This window comes from Macaca thibetana, chromosome 12, assembly GCF_024542745.1.
Source record: "Macaca thibetana thibetana isolate TM-01 chromosome 12, ASM2454274v1, whole genome shotgun sequence".
Lineage (NCBI taxonomy): Eukaryota > Metazoa > Chordata > Mammalia > Primates > Cercopithecidae > Macaca > Macaca thibetana.
Window position 1 is genome coordinate 109,836,455 of NC_065589.1, and position 21,516 is coordinate 109,857,970.

General features: G+C 42.5%; 1 protein-coding gene across 3 annotated transcripts in view; it reads left to right on the top strand.

The window, feature by feature from the left end:
* Positions 1-21,516, top strand: part of NCKAP5 (NCK associated protein 5) — a 977,998-nt gene that overhangs the window by 138,825 nt on the left and 817,657 nt on the right. For all 3 annotated transcript variants that reach the window (XM_050750930.1, XM_050750929.1, XM_050750926.1), the window contains exon 2: positions 4,520-4,649. In XM_050750930.1, the coding sequence (XP_050606887.1) occupies positions 4,581-4,649 (69 nt within the window). In that variant the 5' untranslated portion in view covers positions 4,520-4,580. The remainder of the gene's footprint in view (positions 1-4,519; positions 4,650-21,516) is intronic.

Consider the following 21,516-nt stretch of genomic DNA (forward strand, 5'->3'; position numbering starts at 1 on the left):
CGGGAAGGGGGCAGTAAGGTCCAAAGGTCACATAACAAGCAGAGAGGCGTGGAGTCTGGAGGCAGTCACCATAACCACCACCACTCGGAGGTTTCCCTTAGTGTTTTAGACTTAGGAATTTGATTAATAGAACACTCAGATACGATTTGAAACCTGACTGAAAATAACTGTTATGGACTGAACCACGTCTCCTGCAAATTTCATACATTGAACCCCTAACTCCCAATGTGACTGTATTTGGAGATAGGGCATTTAAGGAGGTAATGAAGGTTAAATTAGGTCGTAAGTGTGGGTCTTTAATGTGCTAGGACTGGTGTCCTTAGAGAAAGAGACACGGGGATGTGCATACACAAAGCAAAGGCCATGTGAGGACACAGTGAGAAGATGTCCATTTGCAAGACAAGGAGAGAGGCCTCACCAGAAACCAACTCTGCTAGCGCAGAAAATAAACGTCTGTTGTGTAATCTATTCAGTCTATGTTATTCTGTTATGACAGCCCAAGCTGACTAATATACTAACCAAATACATAAATAATAAATATAAAGAGTCAGATGTCAAATTTTCATTTTTAGTTTGCACTAGAAATGGAATTTTTCAAAAGATTTTCTACGTATATTTGCTGGTCAGCACAGTCTTCTTCTATAAGTGTTACTACATAGGAATCAAATAAAATTGGAAGGTTGCTTGATCACCCTAGTCTCTGAATTAGTTGAGTTAGATGGATGGTACAAACGGCCCAGGTAATCCCAGGCATCTTTAGGATATGATATACTCATGTCCCCCCTGGATCTGCCGTCTCTGCTGGATGTATCTAGTCTTTTCCGAATAGTGAAATAAATACAGTGTTTCAGCTTTTCTGATATTTTCTTTGTTAATGAGGTCCCTTTTCATGTTGCTGCATCCTGGTTGCCATTTTGTTTCTTTTAGATAGTCTTCCTTTGATCCACTTGGATAAATTTACTCTGACCCTTTCCATGATTGTTTTATGGTCTGACTCACAAATTTTCACCTGTGGGGCCAGTATGTGTAGTTAGGCTGGAATTGGCTAGGATACACTGCTCTAATTGTACCGCTTGTTGCCATTGTCAACCCTGATTGGACTGTACCTTTATGATTGGCTAACATTTGTGACATATTGTTGCTAAACAACTTGAATATTACATCTGCCTATATTGTTGGTACCATAAAATATGAAAACAAATTGACCAAATCCATTTGGAAAGCTACTGAATCAGCTTTCCACATAGGCACATTGGGCTATTTGAGAACTATCAAAAGGATCCCCATTTCCCAAAATGACAGCCTCATCTGCCTAAGAAGAAGCATAAAATTCAGTAGCTAGAGTTGCTCTTAATGAGTTTAATCATATTTGCCAGAAGGTATGATCTATATATCTAATATTTAAGTCTTATCTACATGTATCTGTCCCCAGCCTAACTATTTCAATGACTTGTCTCATTAATCATCACAAAACCCTACTATGAAGAAGGTCCTATTATTAATGCCGTCGCATAGAGTAAGCAGTGGAAGGTTAAATAGGTTAAATAATTTGTTGAATGTTACCGGCTAGTAGGGTGTAAGGTAGGAAATGTAAAACCTAAGATTAACTTTTGTGTTTAGAATAATTGCTGAGAGAGATACATTAGCCTCCAAGCCTCTGCAGTTTTTGCCTACAATTCAGCACTTTTTTCACACATTCTCTTCCTGGCTATTTTCTTCCTAAGAAATAGGTCCTCTCTTAACAAAGTTCTTTTCCGATTCCTTCCCAGATGAAAGGCTGTTCCCTCTACCTGAAATGATCTTTACCCATCTTTTACATGGCTGGCTGCTACCCTAACCACTCAATCCAAAAGCTATCCCTGTTCATGTGCTTCCCTTTTTTTTTTTTTTGAGATGGAGTCTCTCTCTCTCATCAGTCAGGCTGGAGTGCAGTGGTGCAATCTCAGCTCACTGCAACGTCCACCTCCCGGGCTCAAGCAATTCTCCTGCCTCAGCCTCCTGAGTAGCTGGGATTACAAGCGCACAACACCACGCCCAGCTAATTTTTTTTTTTTATTTTTAGTAGAGACAGGGTTTCACCATGTTGACCAGGATGGTCTCGATCTCTTGACCTCAGGTGATCCGCCTGCCTCAGTCTCCCAAAGTGCTGGGATTATAGGCGCGAGCCACCCCGCCAGCCCACTTGGCACTTTTCTCTACCTGTTGGGGGTTATTTCCTTCATACTGTACCTACCACAGTTTGGAGCTGTTTGTTTGTTTGCTTGTTTTCTATATGCCTCACTAAAATATGAGTTCCACAAAGGTGGGGACTTGGTTTTTCTTGTACATGACTGTGTCACTAACATGTAAGGACTGTATTCCATACAGTAGTCCTAGGGTATTCCTACTGTCTTCCACACAGTAGGCCCTCAGTGCATATGTGCTAAAGGCCAAAGCACAATCTATTGTGAGCTATCAAACTCCCATGCTCTTTGGGATCAAGACTTAGGGCGTGTTTTTGGTGGAGAGGGAAATATGAGGGCCTGAGTAGTCGCTAGCTGGTTAATTATTGCAGAGGGTATTCTGAACTACCAGTGTATACAGTCGCTGAGACTGGGGCAGGGGGGAATGCTACAAAGTGGGCAGGAACAGCTGAAAGGAGAAAAGGCAGCCTCCCAAACAAATTTCAGTTGACTAGTGGTCGTGCCTATAGCAGTATACAGAACTAACTTCTTTTCTGAAAAATACTGCCTAGAATTTTAGACAATGATATTGAAAAATTTGGATTTTATCCTAAATTCTGATTGAACTCTTAAGAGTCTCTGAGTGGACAAGTGATGTATTAAAATTAGTGTTCTCGAAAGTAAGAGATAAAATGACTAAGATGGAGGAAGAAGCCTAAGCTGGAACAGGAGCCCATCAGTTTCCCATGATTGACTATAGTTTGGGCATTCCCCATCTGAGGCACTGCCGTCTCAACCCTCTTGATGAAGAAAACCAAGAGAGAGCCCACATCCTGTGGGCCATGAAATCCTGCCTGTTTGATCCATGTCAGACTTGGAGTAACTGAGAGTTGTGGAACGTGTTTCTTTTCAATTATATTAAAGAATTAATTGGTATAGCATTGTATTTCATCTCTTCTGCATCAGCAGTACAATGGCTATGTTTATTTACAAGGATTATGAGTAATTTCTATACCTCAAAGTGCCTTCGGAATCATCAAGAATATATTGAATTATGTTGACTAATATTTCAGGTTAACTGTTTTTACATGTAATCTGTGGGTAATTATAACTTAAATATGAGTTGTAATTTATGGCATCTAAATCATATTCCCATACATCATTTGATTGTTATCATCATGTTTTGTAGTTGAGAAAAATGAGTTTCAGAGAGGTTAAATGACTTGTCCAAGGTCACTTGGCTAGTGGATAAGAAATCCTGGACTGGGCTAGGCATGGTGGCTGATGCCTGTAATCCCAGTACTTTGGGAGGCCGAGGTGGGCGGATCACGAGGTCAGGAGATCGAGACCATCCTGGCTAACACGGTGAAACCCCGTCTCTACTAAAAATACAAAAAATTAACCTGGCGTAGTGGTGGGCACCTGTAGTCCCAGATACTCAGGAGGCTGAGGCAGGAGAATGGCGTGAACCCAGGAGGCAGAGCTTGCAGTGAGCCGAGATCACGCCACTGCACTCCAGCATGGGCAACAAAGCGAGATTCTGTCTCAAAAAAAAAAAAAAAAAAAAAAAAAAAAAAAAAAAAAAAATCCTGGACTGTAACCCATTTATTTTATTTCAAGCCTTTTACATCTTTGTGAAAATTGGAAGCTAGCACTTAACATATATGATGAATCCTTATTAACCAGAATACTTAATCATTCTAGAAAAAGCAATCTCAGTGGAGTTCGGGGCTGAACTATATCTAATATGGTAAAAATACAGTGGGTGTTCTATAAATACTCATTGACAGTAATGACATCACCCACCATTCATTTTGAATCAATCTATCCCGAGAGGAATGTATCTTACAATGTTCCTCAAATATTTTTAAATTACATATTTTTTTAATTAAATATTGACAACAAAGTTCATGTTTCAGTTTCCCTTCATTGGACCTTGAGCTCAATAACTCTTGGTTATGGAGCGTGGTTTTGTCGGTTTGATCTCATGGAATTTGCAGACAGCATCGATGTGCACAGTAACAGAATGATTCTGGCTGATAGAGAGAGGACGGGTGTGGAGCAAGTGTGGCATGAAATGGAGACTGTTTGCTTTTTTCCACAGTCTGCTGATTCAACCTGCAAACCCATTCCCCAACTCCATTAGCAAAACCTATAAAAACACAGGGGCCGCCATAAAGACGACTCTTTCATTTGTAACACGGAGTGGTCTTTTGAGTTGAGAGAGCCCAGTTCTATACTTATTATTTGGGACTAGGTATATTTTAACTTCAATGCTTGTTTCTGGTTAGACAGTTGAAAACAAAGGTCTAAACACTGTGCACTTGGATAGTAAAACACATGTTCACTCTTTTCAGTGACCCTGGAAACAGACGGGGGATTCTTATAAGTCACAAAAGAAAATAAATAACTTCGTCCATGGAGGGAAAGAGACAGCTCGAGAAAAGGGACTTTGGAAAAAGGCTGTCTCTAGACAGCAGTCTTGTGGTAAGTACTAAATATTCATTTACCACTCTATATGTTTTGGCTTTGAATGCATTATTCTTTGACTGTTATTTCCTGAACCCTGTGCTTTTGAAACCTCTCTTCCAGTTACACCATTAGCAACATCCCCTGAGATTTTGTTTCATTTATTTTTCACAAACTCAAAAACCAGCAAATTATTGGAATGTTTGTATAGTGTCTTAATAGGCAAATGTCATAACCTGTCAACATTATATTTAATTATATTAATTCCAGCTGATGTAGACTTCAGCCTATACAAAAACACTACTGTATACTGATGCCAAATGCTAAGCCTATATATAGTTGTTCCATCCCCCATTTATCTTAACCTTGGGGGTAAGTTGAACAAGAATTCAATACAGCTTCAAATATTGAAGAGCTGAGGAAGTCTTGGAGATCTTCTTAGGTATGTGCGCTAGTTCAGTTGTCTGTAAACTTTCTTTCTAAGAGTTTTAATGCTGATGAACATCATTCTTAACAACCTGGTAGGGTTTGCTATCAGGTGTGAGAATCTGCTTAGTCCAATGAAACAGGCTAATTCACTTTAGACTAAGTCTGATGGTTGGCTACTCTTCCGCAGTGTCTGGGCTAACATGTGTGGGTCACCTTTTCTGTTACGCAGTGCCTGTGAGCAGAGCAAGGAATCAAATCAAGCAAACTTGAAATAGAAAGCAAACTTTCTGAAATAGAGATTTAGCTTGGTTCCTTCTTGTGCACATTTTATAGGGATGTGTTTTATTCACTTGTATATTCTCAGCACCTGGCCTGGAGTCTAGCAGAGTGGGGGTTCAGTGAACTATTTGTTGGTTTGATTTATCTCCTATACCTTTCAAACTTTGCAGCTGTAGGTCTTGCTCTATCATGGACAGATTAGTTATTTACCTCCTAATGGCTGAGACTCCACCTCACAAATTGTTCATAGATGTGAGTTTCTGGGACTTGAGAAGAAGATTGTGTTAAGCATTTATGTCAAATTCTTCTCTCCTTAGTCAGAATCAACATCTGTGTCTATTTGGGCTGTGCCTTGACCAGCATACCTTTAGAGGCTAAGTTTGGTGTATTTTAAGTCCTCCTCTCTATAGATCTGACCCCATCTCACCTCCTACGTCTTGCTAACTCCAGGTTGAATGTGGTAACATTGGTGTGTGAGCGTGTCTGGGTGTCTGTGTGTGTGTGTATGTGTGTATGTGTGTGTATTCCTTTTTCAACTTCTGGGAAAACTTGGGATAAAGAGATAATTTCTCAGCCTCTCCTTTGCAGAAGAAAAACACTTTTACATATCAGCATGCCAATAGGGTCTGTCTTAGGCCTAGGTTAAGGACAGAGACAGCTATATGGTATGATGTGAGTAGCTCCAGAAAGATTCTCTTAACCCAGAAATATCATCAATATTGGTTGTTCCCCAAAGCCACAGATTTCTGCCTCAGATCTTAAGTTTTATGCAAATCCCTATCAAGTTAGACATAATAAGCTATTGGCTTTCAATAATTCATAGTAGCATTCATTAATAAATGGCCTTGGGTCTCTGCCAAATGTCAACCAGATGAGCAGAATTTTGTTGAGGGAATTGGTAAAACAGAAGAACGCGGAGCCCAGAACGCTGGGAAGGCAAAGATAGGACAGGACAAGACAGGGGGGATCTTAGGTACCTGTAGATCAGAAAAAGGGAAACAGTGTCAATGCTCATATTTAAATTTTACCTAAAGATAGATTGGAAATGGGCATAAGTAAAATCCTGTCACATTACCAGTCTAGCTGAAAACCCTAAATCGAGCTTGCATTCTTTTTGGCATATGGCTGTACCCTGAAACTTGTTGAGGGCTGCAAATATGTTTCTTGACTTGCTGGCATAGAAGAACGCTGTGAAAATGAGAACTTGTTTGGCACCACCTGAGAAACTTAATCCTGTTAAGTCTCCCTGTATTATGCTTAGGAGAGTTTTTACACTGGTGAAATCATTTCCTTGTTTCCTAGAGGCAGACTGTGCTACATCTGCATGCCCAGATTGGGAAAATTCTGAAAAAGGATGTCCTTTCCTATCACAGTGTGTAGGGGGGTACTTAAATGCTATTTAACATTATTTGCACTTAGGCCAAGTGACTACAATTTTGCCCTCGGTTGTAGTATTATGTTCTGTTCTTCAAATGAGATGCTACCTCTGGGACAATAGCAGCTAAAGTATTCTTTTTGAGTTGCTTCTTTGGGAATGGGAACCTGAAAGCATGTTGTATGAATTCCAACTGTCAGAAAGAAAGCTGGACCAGGGATGAGATCAAAGATGCCCGGCCTGTGAAGGATCCGAACTCAGGACGTTGCCCTCTTCTTCAGCTCTATGCTGAAGCCACACAAATTACTAGGCAAGAAGCAGGTGGGGAAGATTCTGGATAAGGGCTGCTGTGAAATACAAGAAAACAAGAACAACAAACCTGGCGTTACAGTACAGTTTTCATTCCCAATGCATGTTTTTTATTTTATTTTTTGAATCTAGAATGCTAAAGTGAAAATGGGTTATCCAGTCCCCTCGCTTTTCAGACTACTTAAGGCCCAGAGAGGTTATCTGCTCTTCCTGAGCTCACACGCTAGGATTACACCAAAAGTAGAACAATCTGTCACTTAAGTTCTTTATCTGTCATTATATACTATCCCAGGAAGAGAAGATGTCCTTTTGGGAAACTGAATAGAGGAAAGAGAAACATATTACGTTCTTCAGTCTTGAAATTCCATTGCAGTAATCATCACGACCCATATTTTTGAGAGTTAGGGGGCCCAGAGGTAATTTCCACTTTCAGATTTTGCAGGAAAATATTCTTATAATGTATTGCAAGAATAAGGTGCTATTAACTTCATTACACTTTTTATTTTATATAATCAAATCATTGAAGTGTTGAGTAGAAATTATAGCTCCCTTGCAACAGCTTTTACATTTTTAGACTGGAGGAGCCACAGAATAAAGAAACTCACAGTCCAAAAACTGAAAAAAGTTCCAGTTGGGGAAAATGAGTTTGTGGTCCTTAGTCACGTGGCATGGGGGAGGGTTTGAGTGTATGTGTGTGCACACATATACGTGTCTGCGTACATGCGTCCTGGTAACACACTGAAATATTCATTGATGGTGATTTTTTTTTTTACTTTATAACTCACCCTTTTAAAAGAGAAAGTGATACATAAGTGAAACTGAAATGAAAAATATGTTTCATTGTTGGGGCTAAAGGCCCAGGGAGAAAGACAAGTGACTACGAGTTTGCCTTCACCAGTAGGAGTGTGTGGAGTAGCCATATGTTCACAGCAAGTACGGTCTTCTCTCTGATAGCAATAAAAATCACCCCAGAAATAGAGGCCTCTTCTTGACCCAAAACTGTTCAGCCCTCCCCAGGATGCTTTTTGATCAGAAAAAGTCATCATTTCACACTGTGCTCTTTTATTTGCCAGACTCATTCCCGGGCTGCCCATGTAGCTGTTTGACACTTGTAGCTGTGATAGCATTTAACTGATGAGCATGCTGGAACGTGAGTTATCTTTCTTACCAGCTCACATTTAAGTAGCAAACATTCTCTTTTTAATTTTGGGGAAATACATTTAGCTTTTAAGCACAGATGAGAGTAGCAGTATGAATTCCTTCTTGGTATCCTCTTTTCTTCTCACCCACAAAAGGAAGACAAAACGTTTGCCACACTAAACCTTCAGCTCTGACAGCTGAGCTTGTAGAGGAAGAAAAAGAACTGCACACATCCCTGAATTCATCCTTCAGACTCTTGACTGTTTGTATCCAAATCATTATAGTAATCAAGCCTTCCACAACATTCATTAACACAAAGTCAATCAACAAGCACTATTGAAAACCAGCTATGGGGATGTGCTGGATGGTTTGCATGTTCCCTCCAGATCCACTCTTTATCCTTCACTACCTGGCCAATCACACGTGGAGGCTGTACCACATGGACGTTACCTTCTGGAATCTGGTTGAGTTTGGCCAATGGGAGAAAGAGGTCCTGCTGGCCTCCTAGCAGGAGATCAGAGGTTGGGCTATTTGTTTTCCCACTCTCGCCCTGCCTGGTCATGGACCACAGGAACTGGGCACCTTTGCCTAAAGTTGCAGCTTTTGTTGGACAACCCTCTCCCCAGAACTCTAGCTATAGTGAGAACCACTGCTCTCTCTGTGTTCTGGCACCTTCTGCTTCCCCATACCCCTTCAGGATTCTTCATAGTAATGGCTCTTGGATGTTTTTAGCCCATCTTTTGTTGGTTTGACTTAGCTCTGTCTACAATTCAGTGAACAGTCCCTTTAGCAAACTCTCCTCAGTTAGATGCTTTGAGTGTGTCATCCGTTTCCTGCAAGGTCTCTCTGGCTGACACAGGGGGATAGGCTTCCTCAAGTGCTTCTAGTTTATCTGGGGAAGCTGTCCTAATAAGCAGAAAAAAATATCATCAGATGGAGATGAACAGTGTGTCACTGGCAGAGGTAGGAGCTGAGGTCACTCTGGGAAGATGTGAGGAGGGGCCATGGGGGAGCTGTAGTTTGAAGCAACAGAGGGAATTTGGTAACTGCAGACTGAGAGAGTAGAGAAAAAAGAGGCAACCCAAGGATATTGGTCCTGCATCCTTTGGTGCCAACTCATGTTATTACTGATTTTTTTTTCTCCCAGGGAAACTTCTTCCTCATATTGAATTTAAATCTCTGCTGGTTTATGTTCAGTTGTGTCCCCCCGCCCCGCCCACCATTTAGTGACTGGATATAATTCTGAAGCAGGAGTCAGCAAACTCTTTCTGTAAAGGTCCAGATAGTAAATATTTCAGGCTCTGCAGGCCACATAAGTAGTTACAACTGCTTACCTTTGTTGTAGGAAGAGAGCTGCCTCTGAAGACACATGATCAAATGTAGCTATTTTCTTAAAAAACAAAAAACAAAAAACAAAAAAACAAAAAAAACCACTTTAATTACAAAGACAGGCAGTAGGCTGGATTCTAATGGCTATCCGCATGCATAAGAGAAAGGGGAATGTTGAAAGTCCTGGTTTACATTTCCTGGGTGCTGATTTTCTAAGTAGTGATTTGTGTTTACCCTCAGTAAATGTGGTATGAGGGCAGGCAGAGGAACAGGTTTAGGCTGTTATCAAAGTACGTATACCCCAGTAGGAAGAGTGGGGGACAGAAAAATGTTTAGAAGGCATTTCCTAATATTTAGAAAATATTGACATAGAGTATGTTCAACCTTGCTGATACTTTTTCTAAATGCAAAATAGAGGTATTGCTGGTGCTGCTCAGTACAGCCTACAGCCAGTGGGTTACGAATAGTAAGAAAACAAAAGTCTTCATGCTGTACTGCTTCAGGCATGACTGGATCTTTCTTGACTCTCACGGTTCTCTTGTTAGACCTTCTCTTACCGTAGGGATGCTGTACAGGGCCCAAAACACCGGCTTCCTATAGAAGGTTTCCGGCTACTCTAATCTCAGTCCCCCTTGACCATGTCTACTGATGGAAGCGTATATAAAGTACTGTTTGCCCTGTGCCCCTGGCCGCTGGGGACAGGCCCAGTTGTCCTCTGGGAAGCCTGATCTTTGTTCCCTGATGTCAAGATGGTTTTGAGATTTCCCAAATGAGCATCAAGTCAGGGAGGGACGAAGAATGAGAGGGAGTTGTTCTTTTCCTCCAACTGCCTCATTTCCTCTTACTGGGCTATTATTTCCGTGTCTCTTTGATGTACTTAGAACAGAGACCATGGCCTGAGCCAGGTATCAGAAGATAGGGTGATGTCTGAGGATCTAGTGAAGGCCATTTTTAGGAAAAGAGCAAGTGGTGGAGAACAGACTAGCTTTGGCCCGGTTTAGCAACCTTTCCAAAGTGTCATGCGGAAATTTTGACTGTGCCCCCTTGAGAGTTGGCAGAGGTGGAGTTAGAGACGTGTCAGACCCTTAGACAAGTATCTACCCGGTGAATCTGTCCACCAGCCGAGCTCGGCCCATCACTGCGGGTCCAGAAATGCAGAAGTGCCCTGCCCACCTGTTCTCTAACAGTGCAGATCTCCGGGTCCCGTGGATTGAGCTGGGAGCACATGAGCTATGGGGAGGCAGGGGAGGCCGGGCCAGGTGGGCACCACCCACAGGTGCCACTTGCTGTGAGTCTTGAGGGGAGCCCCAGAAGAGTGAGAAGAGATCAGATCCTAACAAGAGAAGTCTTGGAGGGCCATTGGAGATCTGCAGCAACGCTGGTGCCGAGCACAGAGTCTGAATGCAGGACAGAAGTAGACTAGGTCCAAGCAGTGGGCATAGAGCATGTCAGCAATGAGGATGGCAGGATCGAACATCAAAGCCACTTTGGCAGACAGCTCAGCATGTTCACTCAGTGAATCATGCATTAAGTCTCAACCAGGATGGCTTCCTCCCCTTAGTAATAGTAGCTGAATTGTATGGAGGCTTAATATAGGCCAGGCATACTGCTCAATACTTTATATGGAAACTACCATTTAATACTTAACAACAACCCTTTAAGGTAGGAACTCTAATTATCCCTAGTTTACAAATGAGAAATCTGAAGCTTAACAAGTTAATCGACTTCCTCAAGGCAATAGAACTAGTAAGAGGTAGAGATGGGATTTCACTTCAGGTCTGGCTACCCCCAGACTACACTGGGTCTGCACAGCTAACAGCTCTGAAGTAGGAAACTCCTTTATGCCAGTGACTGGGAGCTCCTTCACGATGCTTCACAATGTGAAAGAACACCAGCTGCCTAAACAGGACGAGCCCATGTGCATTAGCACACCTGCCTCATCTGTGCCCAATGACAAGCCTGCAGTTTAGAATAGTCTAGAGCAGAGGGAGGCCAGACTTGGTTTCAGCAAAACAATTGACAAAGGAGTGGTGGTGGGAGGGGGAGACTTATAAGGAATATAGAACATGGATCTAGGTCTATTTTCTGATCTTGTGATTTTCTGATGAACCAGACCTTGAAACCAACTTTAGAAGAGATTGCAATTTATGAGAGAGAGAGAGAGAGAGAGAGAGAGAGAGAGAGAGAGTGTGTGTACACACATACCCATATACATACAATTTTGTGTTTTTATTCATATGAGGACAGATTATGGCGTGTACATGTACAAGGTGGAGTTATTGACTAGAATGGGAGAAGAGTAGGGAGACCCTGTTGAGTGATGGGGCACCTCCAGCGTCTAGTCGTCCCCCAGCATGCAATGGGGTTTATGACTTGAGTGATGGTCCTACCAAATGGCCGCACGTTGCCTCTGCTGGGCCGCTGACTGATGGAGGTGAGTAGAGAGTCAGCAGCATTTCCCATGAAGAGATTCTGGAAGAAATGCCATTTGTCTGCCCAGCACTTGGAATTGGTGCTGCCTCCTCTGACGTTGCCTGAAGGAGGATCAACCTTCATTGTGGTTGTTACTCACTCTGAATGGCTCCTTTGCTTCCTTCTCTCCTTCCTCTCATCTCTGAAGAGAAGGCAGGCTGCCGTCAAAGCCACATGTTCCGGAGTTGTTATGAACACGCCCCTTCCTGAGCTGGCATAATACTTACTTCTGGCCTTTTCACATTCCCACAGGCCTGTGTGCTCTAGAGCAGGTTTCCCAGCCTCGACACTATTGACAGTTTGGGCCTGATTGTTCTTTTTTGTGGGGGCTGTCCTGTGTATTGTAGGATGTTTATTGGATATCTGGCTTCTACCCATTGGATGCCAGGAGCACCCCTCCCTCATTGTGACAACCACAACTATCTCCAGACATGGCCATTATGTTTCCTGAAAAGAAAAATCACCCCTGACTGATCTCAACTGTAGGTTTCCTGAGGTCATGGGCCATGTCATCTTTACATTGGATTCCTAAAGTCTGACACATAGAAAAAGCTCAGGAAAATGAATGAATGAGTGAGTGAACTTAGTAGTGAGCAGCTGCTTATGAACCAAATACACAGTTGTGGGGGTGCTGAATATGGGATAAAGGGGCTCCACATGCAGCACGCCCAGGGTGCTGTTTGGGAAGGCTGGACAGAGGAAATGGCATGCTGCTTTTCAGGTTTGCCCAAGGATGATTCCAGTGTGTGTGTGTAAAGTTTTTTGTTTGTTTGTTTTACATCAGAGATTATTAATATGATGTCCTGGACTCTCTTGAGTCCCAAAGGTGCTTGATAGGGGAGATTTATGAAAAGACTTCCAGGGCTTTGAATTCTCTGATATATATATGTGTGTGTGTGTGTGTGTGTGTGTGTGTGTGTGTGTGTATATATATATATATATTTTTTTTTTTTTTTGAGATGGAATCTCGCTCTGTCATCCAGACTAGAGTGCTGTGGTGCGATCTCGGCTTGCTGCCAGCTCTGCCTCCCGGGTTCACGCCATTCTCCTTCCTCGGCCTCCTGAGTAGCTGGGACTACAGGTTCCCTCCACCACACCTGGCTAATTTTTTGTATTTTTAGTAGAGATGGGGTTTTACCGTGTTAGCCAGGATGGTCTCGATCTCTTGACCTCATGATCCACCTGCCTCGGCCTCCCAAAGTGCTGGGATTATAGGCATGAGCCACGGCGCCCGGCCGATATATTTTATGTTATATGCATTTGTACATTTTTCTGGGGAGTGATTCTCACAGGAATCTGGGATGCAAGAATGGTTAGGTGGCTTCACCTGCCATTAGTGCTGACCACAGCACCTGCCCACGGATGGCTGCCCTTGCTGGAGTCATGGAGCAGGAGCTCTGGTGACACCTGTTTCATTCACCTGTATTCAGCTGCTGCGATAGGTGTTGTCTGCCCGCATCAGAGGTAATTCTTTTTAATCCTTGTCACTGAGATCACTAAATAGAAATAGGAACTGGACACATTTTGAAAGCCTTTTATAAATGCTGTGTTATTGACAGATGATGAAATGAGACTGCTTCTGTAGCAGAAATAAGTACAAATGAGTAGAGATGTTTGCTTGGCATGTTCCGTGTGTTCTTAGGGCTCCAAGATCTGTTTGTCATTCTCCTGTTGTCTCACCATCTTTCAGCAATGGGAATCATCAGATCATACAAGTTTCCATGGCAACTGAGTTTTCCGCATCATCCTCTGGCAGCCTAGGATTGTTCCCATGGCAGACTCTCTAGTGCTTTGTCCATAACAGGAGGTAGAGCTTTCATCGATCCCTTTAGAAGCTGGTCCCAAACCTAATGGGCATCTGGGTGTTCTCTCTGATATGTGCCTGCTCTTCTTTTTCGAGTTTCTTATTGATCAGCAAAGGAATGGAGCACCTACTGGGTGTGAAACACAGTGCAATGAGTGCTAAGAAATGCAAACTACAATTCCTGCTTTGCAAAGCTTTAAAAAAAATCTTGTCACATATACACAAATCATAGTACCAGGAGGTATACAGTGGTGTAAACAATGAGACTGATGGGGTTACAAAGAGGAAGTTGTTCTTCTGGCTCTATTGATCAGAGAGGGCTTCCCCAAGGAGGAGGGCTTTCATATCTTCCTTCAATAAATTGGTCCAAATTTAGTCTATGGTGTACCTGAGTTCCCTGAAGCAGAAATTTATTGAGAAAGTCACAGTGTCTAAAAGAATGGGGTGTGACTCCAGGGTGCCTGGCTTGTACTTGAGAAATTGCCAAGACCCTAAGCAAGGTCTACTATAATCTTGAATTATTGTCCTAACTTTCCTCTTGCCCCCTCTGGCCACCCCTCCTGACTCCTCTAACATTCTCTTACCCCTAATTCCTGACGCAAGGCAAAATGCATCACATAGCTAAATCATTTTCATCTTTTCTTCTCATCCATTTATCAGTGTATACTGTACAAACTGTATATATATATATATAAGCTGTATTTCAGCAGCCTAGGTATCTTACACTAATTTACCACTCAGCAGTATGGTTCATTATTATCAATTAATATTTATTAAACATCCACAGGGTTCATGGCCATGAATGGAGCAGCATTTCTCATTACTTCATGTTGCATTGCCGTGTTCCATTCCTCTGGCTCAGCTTAACCAGTATTTATGATCTTTCTGCCAGTTTTCATGCAGCCCTCATCTCTAGCCCAATTTCGATTAATATTTCAAAAGGAAATCCAGGAGCCATCATATTCAAACACTTCAGTTAACACCAGATGCACTGCCTCCATTCTGTCCCTTTTCTACACTAATTTTGCAATTCTCTCCTAACGTGGAATCCTATTTGTCTGGGCTGCTCACTCTAAGACCAAAAAGTGGTTCCTCCTGGTTTCTTTACATTCCAGGCAGTTCCAGATGTTTCCTCCTCATAAATTTCAGTTTCTTAACTAGGCTTAATGGATCATAATTGTCCATTTCCGAATATGCCCCTGAGGTTTGCTTGCCTTCTGTCTTTCCACACCTTTTTGGTTCTTGGTTTTAAGCAGTTGTCTTCAGCTTGGTAAGTTTCCCAATGCAATTAATTCATTGACTGCTTTCATGCACATAGATGTGTAGAGGGAAATAAAATCATTTGGTTTGGTGAATTCTGGGGTCCATCTGTCAGAGCCGGCAGATAAGTAGGCTCAAGGGCTGTTGGCCTTTTTGTGAGGAGGAGTTGTTTTCAGAGGCCTGCCATTTTTGGATATGGAGTGGCCATGAGGCTGGCAGTGATCCAGCTTGGGTGGGTGGACACTGAGAGCGAAGTCTTTGAAGGCACTAACTAGACAGACTGGGATGAGGCCAGTGGTGTCCTGCCTTCCTCCCGGAGTGGACTCCCGGCTAGACTGTAAGTGTGGTAGGTAGCTATGTGGAGATCTCCTGGGCCCAGTTTAGTAGGTCCCTGAGGCAGAATATCTGACCTAATTTCTGTTTGGTGAGGTACAGTGAGAAGGAAGTGACTGAAAGAGAGAGCCTGGTCTAAAGTAGTTAGCCTTTCTCATCCTCTTAGAGGATTTGAGTAACTTCCCATAATTTGTCTACAAAGACAAAATCAGAATATTGTTTTCTTGTTTACTGCATCAAGGTCCTGGAAGGAGACACATTGCACACTCATGCCAGGTACTGGAGGAGAGTTTAATAAAGGGCCTCTTTAAAAGAGGTGGCACGATGTAGAAAGCGCAACAAGATAATAATGGAGCCCCCACAGCTAGAAACAGTGGGGAGTCATTGCCACTAGGCCTTGAAAGTGGCTATAAAACCGTGTGTCTATAAGGAGTGAGCCACTTGGCGGGAAATGCCACCTTAGGTGGAGGGATATAGCCAACCATGCTGGCCCTGCAGCAAGGGAATCAGGACATGAACACTCTCACCTCATTCTCCTCCCACTATCTTGTCCCCTGTTGGTGCCTCCATTGGCTGAACCCAATTGGAAGCCAGAGAGAATGGGGCCCATGGAGTGCTCCGGGCCCAGACCAGGGCAGGGAAGGGTGAAGGGTAGATGTGGAGAGGCCAAACGAGTATATCCAGCACACTGACTCTATAACATAATAGAATCTGCCACCCTCTCTTCTCACATTTCTGGACTGAGAAAACGCTAACCCATTTTTAATATTTTATTTGAAGTAGATTTTTGTGTGTTGTTTTCCAGTCTATTCCCTTGGCCTTGTCAATTTGGTTTCACCAGACAATGTGATGTGGCACCTTCAGAACACAAGTTCCATGTAAGCAGTGACATGGTCTTCTCTTCAACAGCCCTGATAAAAGTTGTGTGATGCTGAGGTACAGGGAGGGTGGTCTAGTGGATTGTTCACTGCATTAGAACTGCATAAGCGCTTAGACTAGAGCTGGAGTTGAAGTGTTTGGTAGATGTGTGGCCTTTAGCATGTTTCTTAAACTCTCTGAATATCTGTGTCTTCAATGGTGGGACACTGTGATGAGGGATGTTGTCATTAAGTGATATGAAGAACAAGGAATTATTTTGGAGGCTGTGGCACCTTATGCAAAGGAAATATGTTTTTATGATGAGAGTGGTACAGCTCCTATCTGCTAATCTCCAAAATGTTTATCAAATGTAGAAGCAGCCGTGGCAGCCCCAGGAAGAAAGCTGTATTAAGAACATGCTGTGTGCAAAGCACGCGTTTTAAAGGGCACAGTGGAAATAGATTACAGCACCCTGTAACTCAGTGAAGAGAGCATGAGTTGGCTGGAGAATGAGCCTGAACTGGATTTGAATCCCAGCCTCCTACTGCGTGTGTGACTTTGGCCATGTCACCTGCCTTCTCTGAGCCTCCGTGTTCTCATCTATTAGTAGAGATGATCATCTCTTACTCAAAGAGTTGTTGAGTAAATTTAGGGAAAGGACTCACAGCACAAATAGGGCATGCAGTACTGTGCCTGGCATGCAGGCTTCTCTACCCTGGAAACATGCGGACCAGCTGATGTGGCCATTCCAGATGGCAGCTTTCTTTGTCTGCACATGGAAGGAAGCATTCAGAAAAGATTTTTCTTTTATGTTTGGTTTACATATATACATATATGATGTTTAAAAGTGGAATAGCATATCCATGATGTTATCTGCCAGAAATGTTTACCCAGGTGTTTACTACAGGTCATGTCTGACCAACCTCAAATTCCTTTCTTCTTAGTTCAGTTGCTCAGTAGTCCCCTATTAATGAGCTGTACACCAGAACTTCTTATGTGGAGCATTCTATTTTTCTGGAAATCTCAGCCTCTTGCTCTCAACCCTGAAACCCAGCCAGTGTCTATTTATAACAGGTAATTTTATTCCAAAAGCTTCCAGAAGTGCCCATAGTCTTCCAAGCACATGTACAATGACTCCCTGTGCACGGGGTCCCGCTGGTTCTCCTTGCTCCAGGCTCTGTGCTCCTGATAGAATCGGACTGGATGACTGGCCAGAGGAACCCTCCTTTGTTTGTCTTATGCCTTCAATTGCTTCAAGCTCTGCCAGCTTAGAGCAGTGGGAGATGAGTTTTGGGAGGGAACTGGAGAACATTTCCCATCTGACTCCCTTTGCTGCGATAGGGGGAAAAAAGACTCAGAGGGGTCAAAATGGGAAAATTTTTCCACTACGTAGAGAGAAGGAAAGAGGAAACAGGGTCCCAGTGGCCTCTTGCCAGGCCCCAGGAATGCACCAACCCTGGGAACTGGCCCCTCGCCAGCCTCCTCAGAGGCTGCTGACTTGGGAAAACTGGCTATCTGGCTGCTGCCAAGAATGCAGACAATGGTCTTTTGGATATTCTAGCTTTTGAAAGTTTGGCTTTTGTTTTATTATCACCAAAAGGTAACATTTATTGGGCACCTATGTAAGCATGCCAAAAGATAAAATGCATGATTGGAAGTCAGTGTAACTTGAATCAGGCAGAAACACCAGGGTTCTCGTATAGTATTTTCAGCCTGCTTCTAATTCGGGCCTAATCCTCCGCTCTGGTACATTGCTACCTTAAACGCACGTGCTGAATAGTACTGAAATTCTAGAATTAAAGTTAATTTTTAAGTGCTAAACTGAGCTGTAGCATGTCACCTGGAAGTCTGGACATAAATGGAATCAATCTGTCCAATTACCATTTGGTTGAGAAAGGACTTTGAGAGAATGAAGCACAGAACAAGTGTGTTCTGATGAAGGGAAACAGGCCACTATCCTATTGGTTATTAGCAATTGGTTCAGGACAGAGTAGCTTGACATAAATAGAACCTGGAATTCTGGGATGGAAAGAGTGGGACCAATTAAACACCCTCCTCAGTGTGTGATCAATTTGTATGAAATAATGATAATGATGCTTTTGAATAATCAGAAGGCCTTAGAATATTCCATATGGTTTTTCATTCTCATCTAAATTAGTGGAATTGATGATGATAATGTAGCAACTAACATTATAGGATACTGGATGAAACTTTTAATTTGTATTACCTCATTTAATCTTCACAACAACTCTACAGCGAGGTATTATCATATCTTCATTGTACAGATGAAGAAGCTGAGGCTCAAGAATTCAATAACTTGTTCAAAGTCGTAGAACTTGTAAACAGCAAGGTCTATCTTGCTGCAAAGCTCATGCTGCTAATATTTGCACCATCCACACATATCGCATGCAGATTTCAAAGCTGAGAGGAGCTGTGTGGTTTTCCTTTCCTATAGTGACGGGTTGGTTACTCCCAGGTACCATCTTCTGTAGGGTTCAGTGCCATAGCTTCAATGGCTATTTTACAGTGGCTCTTCTCAAAGCATGTCCCCCTCTGCTTGGGGACCTTTGATTTAAATAGCAACTTAATCTCTCTTGTGCAAAGAAACCTTCCTCTGCGCTTTGATGAGAGATCCAGTGAGGATCCTAAAGTGCTGGGCAGGGGTGCCAGTCTTCAGCACTTTGCAGTTAAGGCCCCCACACCTTGTTTTAAGAAAGTTCTACTGGTGTATAAACCCAGATTTATACAACAGATACACCAGGGATTGCTTTTTCTTCTTCCCAGAAAGATTCCTCATATAATCAAGGACTCACCAGAAGATTGCTTTAAATAGTTTTTAATGCATTTTAAATTGGATTCAATTTTCAAAAATTCAATTTGCAGTTGTAGTTTCCCAGGGAGCTAAACCTCCAACATTAGACTTTTTTTTTCCCTCTGCAAATGAAAAACAGATCACGGAGCGTATTGTGGATTTAAGCGCTTTTCTCAGGAGTCCTGAAGGGCCTGGAGAGCCTGTCATTGTGCTCAGAGGGAGTTTCCATTCAGAGGAGGAAGAGGAGAGTGACAGCTAGGGCTCCCAGGCCTTGGTTCCTCCTTGGCGGCATCTTCCTTCTTCACTCTTGACAGATTTGGGGGGGCTGATGGACAATGTGCTCTATCCTAAAGGAGAGTGGTGTCCTACCACTAATCCAGAGCAACTCTTTGGTAATTGAATATTGTTTGGAAATAACAAAAGTTCTTGTTTGAAATGAGGAATTAAGTAGGATGAGTCTTAGTATAATAGGAGCAGGAAGATGGTTCATCTTTTTTTCCTAGGTGGTTACCAGATCCCAATGAAAAATTGGAAAATTGAGTATAGTCGTTATTAGAGAAAGCATATTTGGTGTCCAAAGTCCTTTGCCCAAAGAAGGTCCGACCAAAGATCACTGCCCTTGTTGATAAGTGTGTTGCTGCAGGGCTCCTGTTGAAAGGAAAATGAAACTGGCTAATAGAAACTATGCATAGCTCTCCATGTCATAAAACAAGACCAGCTCTGCTACTTATTAGCTGTGTGCCACCCTCAAAATCTTTAACCTCTTCTCGGCCTCTGTTTTCTTCTGGGCTTATATAAGGATCAGATGAGACAGGAGCCAAAAGCAACTGTTTGAGAAAGTTAAAAGTCATACTCCAGGACAGTAAGAACTGTGGTGATTTGAGAACTGAAATGGGAACAGGAGTTTTAACTTGTTCACAGTTATACCCCCAGTACAGTTTAGTAGAAAGGAGTATTCCAAAATGTTCCGTGAATGACTGTGTGAAGGAAGAAATGAATAACAGTCACTATAATAAGATAAAAACAAAGGGTTGTTGCTGGTGGTACTGGGTTTACTACCAAGTAAAGCTTTATTCCAGTAAGTGCTGTGGGTAAACCATACACACTCTTGATTAAATAACCTAAACTGGCTCACTCCTGAGAGCTGAAAGTATTTCTGTCCACTCTCAGATGCCAGAAGTAGGCTCACCCATCTGGACGTGATCTAGGATCATTTCAGATGCCTGCCGTCGCAAAATAGAGCAAGGGAAAGGGGCCAACTTCCATCCAAGTCCCCTTCTCTGTAAGGAGCCGCCTTACTCCCCAGGCACACTTGGAAGCTTACCACTCACCCATTCATTTGTTCATTCGTTCATTCATTCATTCATCACACATTCATTGAACACCTCATGTCCGAAGTACTCTGCCTCTATTAAAATTTTGAAACTATTACTATTCTTTAAAATATGTTTTTCTTGAAATATCTGCAGTGCTTCTGTCATAGCTGTGGTGTGTGCTCCTTGGGAGTCACTGGGGTGGAAGGCTCAGAGGCTCACTGCATGAGGGAAGGCTTGGTCCTGAGTCTTTCTCTGCTTTGACCTTTTATGAATATGAAGGGTATGATGTAGGCGTATGGCATACAGAGGAAAGAGGGTAGAAGACTGAATGGATTTTAAGACTGGGATGAATCTCAGGACAAGCAGTGCGATAGCTATATATCTATATCTATATCTATATCTATATCTATATCTATATCTATATCTATATCTATATCTGTCTATTGTATTTGGCCAAAGGAAGGAGAAGTCATCAAACAACACCTCCACACACACTAGAGGGCTGCCTTTGATCCAATGTTCTCTCCACTCTCTCAGTCCCTTGGAAATCAGCCACCATTTGTGTGGAGATACAAGGTAAAAAAGAACCCATGCCCCATAATGTATGCATGGAGAAGAGGTAGCAAAGGGTCACTGTAGTGTCAGATCACAAGCCAAGTCATGGCATTTCTTCCCCATCTCTGAAACTAGATAAGTCTAGAACATTTGATTAGAGGCACATATAAACTAGATGCAGATATGAGTGAACTAGCCAGACAGGGACATAGGTGGAGTCTTGAGATACTGGGGAAACCCAAGGCTTTCTTCTGGGCTTATGTTAAGGATCACCAAAGCAGCAATCACTGAAAATTATCACAGCAAGTGAGGTGAACGGACACTTAAGGATCTAGGGAACCTGAAGGCTCCTATGAAGCAAAGACTACATGTTGAGTATTAGATGTTAATATCACTTCTCTGTTGAATTTTGTGATTAGTGTTTTTGTCACATGATTTAGAAATTCCCAGGAGGACTAGAAAATGCTAAGATGTCATGTAGTGCTATTTCCTGAAACTAATTATCTGAGAGAATTCATGAAAACTTGAATAGAGTAAGATTTCTCACTTGAATGAGATTCACCGTCATCCAAGAGAATGTACAAATTGATCCTTTAGAAAAGTTAATAGCTTAG